The sequence below is a fragment of the Brassica oleracea genome, chromosome C1 (assembly GCF_000695525.1).
Source record: "Brassica oleracea var. oleracea cultivar TO1000 chromosome C1, BOL, whole genome shotgun sequence".
NCBI classification, from domain to species: Eukaryota; Viridiplantae; Streptophyta; class Magnoliopsida; order Brassicales; family Brassicaceae; genus Brassica; species Brassica oleracea.
In genome coordinates this window covers 40,946,450-40,956,734 of record NC_027748.1, presented here as the reverse complement: position 1 = coordinate 40,956,734, position 10,285 = coordinate 40,946,450, and the positions used below count along the sequence as shown (strand labels likewise).

The 10,285-nt window shown below is 29.4% G+C and overlaps 1 protein-coding gene across 1 annotated transcript; it reads left to right on the top strand.

The window, feature by feature from the left end:
* Positions 1-3,742: 3,742 nt before the first annotated feature.
* On the top strand, positions 3,743-5,023 carry LOC106295310. The gene has a single exon (XM_013731178.1). It carries the CDS (start codon positions 3,789-3,791, stop codon positions 4,302-4,304), a length of 516 nt encoding a protein of 171 aa, XP_013586632.1. The 5' UTR covers positions 3,743-3,788; the 3' UTR covers positions 4,305-5,023.
* Positions 5,024-10,285: the final 5,262 nt, after the last annotated feature.

The following is a 10,285-nucleotide window of genomic DNA, read 5'->3' as shown; positions in this document are numbered from 1 at the left end:
TAATTTTCATATTTTTCAAACAAATTCTAAAAATATTTTTTAAATATTTTGTTATAACTGTTAAAAAAATATTGAGTTGCATTTCAAATAAAAAGGTAAAGATATTAAAAATATTCTAATTAAAATATGTAAAATTTAATATAGTTTTAAGGAAATGGTCAAAATAAAAAAAATTACACATAAAATAATCATGATTTTTGTTAACTGGGCGGATCATTATTTATATGATATCGCACACGAAAGAAAAATTTATGTTTTTAAAATTATCTAATTAACTTTATACTCATTTTTTTAATATTTTTTTATATGATATCACACATTCGTAAAAAAAATAGATAGTTTAAGATGCAAAAAAAATATTTACTTAATAAATATAATATGAATAATTATTACAAATACATCATTTAATAAAATAAATAATTAAAAATTAAAAATTTATATCCGCGCTATCAGAGTCTAGTTTATTTTAATATACATCCGTACAAAATCTAGTGGGCCTTTGGTGCTATATCGGACTCCAACGACCAAACAAGATGTATCGTTTGAATGCAAGATCCCTATTTTTTTTTTTACAAAGAATGCAAGATCCCATTCAAGGCCATCTTTTAGCACCTCCAAATGGAACGGTTGAACATGATCCAAAATTTTAGAGGGTCTATAATTTTTATTTATTTTAGTAATAGTTATAAATTTAAAATCATATATTTATTAAAAAAAATCATATAGCTATATTTAAATTTAACTTTTGTATTTATTAACCAATAATTATAAATTATAAATTTGATTTTGTTTACATAACCAACAAAAATGAGGAAAAAATTAACATTTATATCAATTAATATATTTTGGAAAGTAAAAAATAGCTGTTGGTGTTTGATTTAATATTCAATGTAAATTTAGAAAGTTAATATTCTAATTTGATTATATTTAGGAAACTATTATTAATTAGTTATTATAAATAAGGAGAGAAATATACAATTTTCAGCAACTTTTACAAAAAACAGTAAACACAAAGAAGAATGACTAGTCTAAGCTTTATCAAGAAGAAAAAAGAGGAGTCTCCAACCTCTTGTTTAATCAAATCAAGAGTCTACGGCTTTTGGTCTAACCACTATCCATGTTCTATTGCCCTATTAGTTTTCTTATAGATTATAACTCATGATTGTGGATATAAAAAAAAATCAAAAGAAAAAGGAAACTGAGATATTCACAATCTAAAAGAGGTGTTTTTCATAAGGTTTTAATTATAAAACCAAAAGATGTTAGTAAAATATATTATAACAATATTTTGCCAGAAAAACATAAATTATTTCAGGTTAGTAAAAAGAGCCTTATTTTTTTTTTTTGAACAGGTTCTCTTTAGAGTTTGAGATGGCCCGATCCCATTTGACCAAAAAAAAAAAACAATGCAAGATCCCATACCTTGAAGTTCTACAATCTATGTTTGTTTCCATATGGAATATGAATATCCATATACTCACCCGTTTCTATGGAGGTATACATTTTTTAAGGGAAAAAAAAACAGATTTAGTTGTATTTATCAAGATTTACATTATATTAGTTTCAAATTGGTATGTGTAAATTACAAAACAAACCATATATAATTTTACATGTCAAGTATAAAACCAAAAACTGTAGAGAAAGTTCTCTGTGATGAAAAATTTACAAAATAACATATGCATAGATCTCCATATCTCCATATACAGTTGTTTTATCAAAAAAGGAAACATTTATGATTAACAATACCTTATACCTATATCATTTCTTACTAGATAACGTTTATATTAGTTTTAAAATTTTTGCTGTAGAAAAAAATCTGTAAATTTTTTGCTGTGGCTTTAGATTTTATTGCTATAGAATTTTATGGAAAGCACTAAAAAATTGCTTTGGATATTTGGCTCTGCAGAGCACTTGTACAGCTGTAGGTTATTTCAAGAGCTGTGGTTTCAAAAAAAAAAATTTTAAGCTTGATTACTCTGAATTTGGTGCTTTAGAAATAAATAGGGTTGTGAACAGCACCTACGGCAACTACCAATCACCCCCGTTGTTTTATGTATCTATGCAGTTATCATACGAACTTGGGGGATTCATTAATATCAATATTCATCATATCTAAAAAGAAAAATATACTCCCTCTGTTCCTGAAAGTAAAATTTTCTAAAGTATGCACGCATATTAAGAATTTAATAAATGTTTATAATTTAATTTATTTTTTACTTTATTATACACTTTCCAATAACTTTCCACCAATGAAATTTAATCAATTCAAATATTCTCAATTAATGTTCCTAAGTATAAAAAAATACTTTAACAATATAGAAAATCTATCTTTGTGGAACAAGAAAAAAATCTAAAACATCTTACTTTCGGGAACGGAGGTTGTATTAAATTTCCATCTCTTTCACGGTAACAAAATTTCTGCCGTCACCACTAAGAGGGGAGGCGCACTCAGTGCCCTACAATGCAAGCAAAGGCATAATCAATGGTTTATTTAATAGCTATTTATATTATCGTTTGCTTAGAGCACCAACGTCCACCATTCACTCTAAGAAAAGCCTCAAAATATTATATTCTCTACCCACCCATTGTGTAACCTTTTTGTTGTCTTTACCTCGCTACCTTCTTCTGAGTTTCCTACATTTATTCTTCGTTACCAAGGAATAAAAATAAATAAATAAATTGAAGCATGCTTCATTGGTGGAACCCATTCGAACCCACTTACCATCGTAAGCGCTTTAGGGTTAGTAGACAAAATGGACCACACTAGCTACCTCAAAATATCAACTTTGCTTAAGCTTACGTAATCAAGATGGAAGAAATAGGTCTACATGTTTAAATGTGTAGCCTGTATTGGGAAAGTAGTAAAGTATCAAGTCGTAACGAGTGTTCGGTAAGTTAATAAATGCATTAACGGTCCATTTTCCTTTTGTCAAAACAGTAAATGACGTCGAAATTATTTTAGGCAGACCTCAATACAACTTCGTTGGGCGTCACACGAAATCAAGTTTGGTGAATAACCAAAATAGGAAATTAAAATTTAGATACATAAACCAGATTCAAGCGTACAAGGGAGTAGTTTGTATTCTGTTTCGTTTTTTTTTCTGTTTCTGGAAATGCTTACGTAAGAGGATATCCACGTTTCTAAAACTCAGTTCTTATTGTGTCAAAAAAATGGTTGTGTTTTTACTCGTGAATCTCGTTTCCTAAAGAGAACTAGAAATGAGAGACTCAAAATACCAAAATAATTCAAGATATTACATACGCATGCTAGCAATTGAAAGAAAGAAGTAAATATTCAATGTAAGAATAATTATAGAAAACAAGTTGTGCTTCGCATTTGGAAGATGACATTCACTCATTAAAAGTCATTTCGGCTCCTTTTGTGGTGGTCCTAGTGGCTCTACTTTTAGATATAGGTAAAGCCTCCGCTAAAAATAACCTTTGTCTTTTTGTAAATATCAAATTATTATTACATTGTAAATGGTTTGCAACAGTAGAAACAAGTGTGTGTAGATGTGTTTACTAAAGTATAGATATGGACCATATGAGATCCAATTAAAAAAGATATAACTAGGAGAGCACCACCCGGCGCCCGACCACACCCCACCACGACATATACTAGTGGCCTACCAAGTTAATGGCATTTTTCGTAATATTCGAAAATACAAAGGCATTTACGTATCCCCAAATTCTATAAATATACAACAGACAAATCTCCAAAACTCCACAAAAATCTCAAAAGACGTATTTACACAAAAGAGACCACAAAGTAAGGGAAAAATATAAAGATGGGGAACTGTATAGTAGCGGAGAAGAAAGTGATAAAAATTATGAGAAATGATGGAGAAGTAGTTGAATACAGAGGTCCCATGCATGTTCATGACATCCTCACCCAGTTCTCTGGTCACTACTCTCTCTTTGATTCTCTGTCCAACAATTGTCATCTTCATCCACAAGCTAAGCTTCTCTGTGGCCGTTTCTACTATCTCATGCCAAAGCAGAATACCACAGTCAAGCATAAGAAGACAAAGAAGAAAGTCAGGTTTGCAATTCCAGAGGTAGAGAAACAAGGAGATGGATTAACAGATTGTGGTGACAACACCAAGGAGAAGAGTCCTGGTGTTGTGAGAGTGAAGATGGTTGTGAGTAAGCAAGAGCTCGAGAAGCTGATTCAAGGAGGTTCAGTTCACGAAATGGTCTATAGAAGTCTTGCTGAGCAACATCTGTGCCATGATGATGATGCTGCTGATGAGGGTCTTAGAGGCTGGAGACCTTTGTTAGATAGTATTCCTGAAACTCATTAGCCTATTACATGTCCATATCTTACATATATATATGACACATACATAGATATATACATAGAGATTCCTTGACTGCTGATGTCCTAACCCTTATGATATTAGAGATTGAATCTTCTTATTTTGGAACGTGATTAAATCCAATCAAATAGCTTATATTAGTATGATATATTCAGCATTTCCTTCACAAGGAATCTGTTATTGCCTTGAGGGATCAGGGATTGCTGGTAAAACTGATTACAATTTTATGCGCAGCTGAGATCAACACTGTTGGCCAATAATATTATTGGCTTTGATATGCGGAGTCTTAAGCTTGTTAAAAAACATTTACTAATGCATAATAATTACCATTACGATACTACTATAATAAGTGGCTTGTTCAGAGATATACAGTCCCTTTTCAATACTATTAACATAAACTATTTTTCAGTACTAAGAAGTTTATATTTACGTTAGGAACCGAACTAATCAGAAAATACTGCTTATTTACCTACTTTTGTCTTGTCCCTCTCACCACCACCACCGTTGCTCTCATCAAGCCCTGCTCCAGACGCATTCTTTTTCAGTAAAGTCCAGAAGGTTTCAATCCATCTTATCAAGGGACCAGACTAGGAGTTTCCTTCTTCTGCTGAGAAGATGTATTGAAGTATGACGCTTTTCCGAGTTCTTGATGGTCGTTGAAACTGCCAGTTTCTTCGCCATCGAGAAACCAAAACCTTCCTTTGTGAGAATATATTATTTGTTTGGTTTAAATCAAAATATTCAGATATATGTATGTAATGTTTGATTCAATTATTTCTATGGTTTGATTCAATTATTTCTAAATTATATTCAAATTTATTACTATATTTTTTCTTATTTTTTACTTATTTTTTTAATAAAAAGTGGATTATATTTATGATATCTACGCAATAATAGTAAAAGAAAACAATTAGGTATATGTTTTTCATATTTTGTTTTGGTATGTAACTATTAAGTATCCTTGCAAAATTGACATATCAAATTTAATTATTTCATTTCCAATCGTATAGAGGCATTGACATTAATACTCCCACATGAATTCATCTCTTCCAAATGCCGATCTCTTGTAGATGGTGGTTTTTTCTCTCAAAAGGGCAGGGGAACTCACTGTCTGAGTTAATGGATGCGGACTTCGAGACGTAAGTATTCTAGAGAAATTCTCAGATAGTCTAGGCAACACATTTCTTTTAGATGACGCTCTGCAGAGAATGTTAAACATTTTTTGATAATCAAGAGACTAAGAATGAGTTCAAAAATCTAACCAGAACAGAGAAATCTATATAATACAGAGTGTTGAACAACGTCTAGCAGCTATTTCTAATGTTGTCACTTGGAGCGAACTATGATTTTCTTTTCAAAGCCTATAGGCTTATGATAGGCATCTCTAGTGGCTTCTTATAAGCAAAGGAAAGTTCACATAGTTGTGGGAGAAGAATAATGGTTTTCAAACCATTTACTACCCAAGTAAACGCGTTGTCTTCGACACATACAGGTTGATTGTTTCTAGTTTTTAGAATAGTTTTTGGTTTTTGTTTTTCCAAAAACCAATTTTCATCCAATCAAGTTTTTTGAAAAATGATTTTCCTAAAATCTAGGGAAACTAGTTTCTTAAATAACTGTCAATTTCTAAACAAAAATCAAAAACCAGTTTTTCCTAGTTTTCTTGCCAAAACCCTTTTTTACATTTATGCATTATTACAAATTGACTTACGTAAGGCATTTTGGTACTATGGAAAAAACGTAAGACACTTTACCTAAGGCATTTTTGATTGCTAATAATAATTCATGAGCACATCTATATAATACTTAAGTCACACGTAAGGCATATTACATATTCTTATTATAACACAGTTTAGTTTTAATAAAGTTATAACAATATTTGAATAATATTTTACGAAATAATAAACTGATGGTCACATTTTTTTAATATAGTAAATTACATCTATGCTAATCATAAAAAAAGCTTTATTGTAATAAAAATATTATAATATTTGAATGTTATTTTTATCTAATAATAAACTGATGTAAAATAAATTACTCCTATACATATAAATAAAATATATTTTTTTATTTGAAGTTAGTCATCACAAAAAAAAATATTGTTGATACATATAAGCTATATTTCCTTTTTTGTTTTACTTAGTATTACCTAGGACTAGGACTAGTATTTTTTTCTTTCTTTTACTCTTAATAATATTTTCATTTTATTATTTTTAAAAGCAAAAATCAAAAACCAAAAACTAAAATCTAAAATCACCATTCAAGTTTTTCAAAAAACTAAAATCTACTGCAAAATCAAAAACCAAAAACTAAAAACCAAAAGCTAAAAACCAAAAACTAAAAACCAAAAACCAAAACCAAAATCTAAAAACCAATAAAACAATCATCACCTAATTAAACTTAGTTTAACGCTAAATAACACAATGGTTTAGTTGACATTGATAAATCTATACCTAGACAATTCCACATTTCGTCATATGTTGAACATCATTTTGTCTAGTTATTATGAACGGTTCATATCTCTATCTAAATTAAAAAAAATAATTTTTTTACGTTTGAACTATCAACACAAAATATTTCAATATCTGAAAAATTCCTACTTTATTCACGAAAGATCATGTTTTCTCTGTTAAGAAACACACTATCGTTTTTGTTATAGAAATCTATTCCTCTCTGAATAGATGAAAGATCATAATGACATAAAGTGACTATATAAGGAAAAGGACTTCAAATAACTTACTTGGCTAGTGGCTACATATTTTATCGAGGCGAGAGTTGTCGCATGGAACTACATTTTGATCCGTGCACCCACACGGATGTTTACTCTATTTTTTATATAAATATATTTGTTATAAGTAGAGAGTGTTATAATATTGATAGCAGTAAAAAAAGATATTGTTTGAAAACATGAAATATATTAAAAAAATAATAATAGGTTTAGGTCTTTTTACGAAGATGTTCTTTTAAATGTTATTTTTATTAACTTTATTTTCATATAAATTAATTTTAAATTAATATTTTTATTAGAAATATGTATATAAGGTTTAAACTTTGTTTTATGATTATTTTAGACAAAACATGTTTTTATATTTTCGTATATTTTAAGGCTGGCCCAGATATATAGTTTCTATAATGGATTTCTAATTTTTCTTAATAATCTAATCTCATTGCTTTTTTTTTAATATATTGCTATCTATGTTTCCAAACAATATTTTTTTTTACTTCTATCTATGTTTCCAAACATTTTCTAAAAGTATTTTTACTTTAATAAGATAGATAGAGTCAACTAAAGTTTTAAATAGTTATAATGTTGACCGGTTTAGAATGCTGCACATACAATTTCTATTCAATGTTGGTTTCACAAAAAAAAACCAGATATATTATTTATAAGAATTTTTTTCAAAACATTAAGTAGCTTTAATTGAATTTACGTTCATGTAATTTTTAATGTAAAAATATATTTTAAATAATGCAATTCTAAACTGAACTTAAACAATATTTTTCAATTTTGGAACTTTTTTTATATAAATTTTATAAGTGACTTTTCTATTTTCAAAAACTCACAAACCCCAATAATAAACCAAAACAAACAAAGTTGAATTATAATTAAAATAACTATACAAACAATAAGAAACTAACTACACGAGATTAAAATCAACAAGAATTTTAGAAACAAATATCATAGAAAAGTTGAATATTCTAAAAAAATAAAATATCACAACTCAATAACTCATAAATAATATGCATGCTTAATTAAAATAATATAAATTATAAAACTTAACTAAACAATAATATATATTAATAGCTATTACAATTTAGTTTTTTTTTTTGTAAATATTTATTCACATGTATAGAGATAGACAGATAGTCATTAATTTGAATGAAGGTGAGATCGTTGATGAGAAAGATGTAGTTGAAAAGTATCTGGTGGAAAATAATGAGATCTTTGCTACCGTCTAGGGCTGCAAATTTTATCTGATATTCGAATCAGAAGCCAAATACAACCCAAAAAACCTTAAACGAAATTTAAAACGACATAGAAATATACATGAATGGATATTGAGTTAGGATAGATCAGATATTCAAACTCAAACGGGTAATAATTAATAAACGAATATCTTAAGATAACCAAACATATGTATATGTATGCTTAATCCTATATTTCTATTTTACTTTACTCAATTTATTCAAAATATTTATATTGTTGTATGTGACTGAGAATCATATAATATCCATATAATTGCAGAGAAAATGATTTACTATTCACTTAATATGCATATCAAACTTTTTGTTTCGTGTATTAACAAAAATTGCATTCAAATTTTCAAAACAATAAGTACATTAGTGTTTTTCTATTTCCAAATTTTTGTTTCTATACCTATTAATCGTTCAACTTATTAAAAATTTATGTCAAGTTAATTGTAAAATTTAAAGTATAAGAAACTTCAGTAATGAATAATTTGAATTTTTTTTCAAAATTTAAAATATCCGAATCTGACCTGAAATAATCAGACGAGAACCAAAAATATCCGAACCCATTTGGATATTTAAAAGTACTGAAATACTCAAAAATTCAAAATACTTGATCTGAACCCGAACACCCATACCTACCGTCGACAACATCTTGAGGTTATATGAAGCATTCTGTTTTAGTACTAAATATTTCATATGTTCATCATTATGTCCAGTTATTATCAACAGTTTAACTCATGGTCGATATGCAACGTTAGAGACTACATAAGAGGATATATAAAATTGTGTAACAGAGTAATACAAAGCTTAGATGAGGCTTCTTATGTTAATAAGATAAATTGCCTAAAAAGTCAATTGGTAACCATGAAAAAGTGATATAGAAACAATTGGATCTCTGTAAGATTACTCTTTAAGGAGCCCTTTTTCAGTTTGGTAAAGAACTATCATCTCTTTAGCAATCCGAGTACATCTCCAACAAGATGTAGCCATCCTGTGACCAGAACCTGTTGCATGGGAAAAGAAAAACACAAGAAGACAATACCAGAGAAGTTAGTGCTCTGTTCTACTTTAAAGAGTCTGAAGTAGATGATGAATATAGCTTTGACTTTACCTCTAGTTTCAGCGAAGGGTTCCGACGTACGCAGCCTCGTAGCCAGTTTATGGTCAATGGAAGCGAAGGCACTACAGCGCTTTAGGAAAACCGAGTTTAGTATACGCGACAGAGCCCACGTCTCCTTAGCATATCGACAATGAAACAAGACATGGCACTATTATTCACAAAGTCAATGTTTATAGTGATAGTAAAAAAATCAACCAACTTTAAACAAAAATATATATACTGTTATAAAAGGAACTGGAATTTTATTGTATCGCGGGAATTTAAATAAGGGCAAAATTTATACCCGTAGAATTTATAACACTGATAGAAAGAGTTTATTATAGAGAGAAGAGAAGAGTGAATGATGATTTATAAACGATCGAATCGATCGTTTATATAGAAGTAGAATTTACTGTGCAAATAGTGCAGCGGACCCCACATTTTTTTATATTTTCAACATAATCGGCTCCTCCCCCCTTTTTTGACTTTCGTAACACTCCCCCTTGGGGACCGGTGTCACTATCCATTCTCGCTTAACGTCTTTGTTGCCTCGTTAAAAACCTTTCTAGGAAAACCCAATGGGAAAAACCATAGTAAGGTAAAAAGAGTACAACTACGTAAGTTCCCCCTCGAATAAGCAGTCATATATCCTTCTGATGACGCATTCCAATGTTATGGACATGTTTTCTGAATACTGAAGTCGGAAGTGATTTTGTGAAGAGGTCAGCTGCATTGTCGCATGATTGAACATATCTTACTTCAATCTCTTTATTCTTCTCGAGCTCTTGAGTGTATGAGAAGAACTTCGGAGGTATATGTTTGGTTCTATCGCTTTTGATATATCCTTCCTTCGTTTGAGCAACACATGCCGCGTTATCTTCATATAGAATAGTTG

Excerpts from the sequence above, each read along its gene's own strand:
- LOC106295310 (XM_013731178.1), top strand. The coding sequence starts at position 3,789 with ATGGGGAACTGTATAGTAGCGGAGAAGAAAGTGATAAAAATTATGAGA.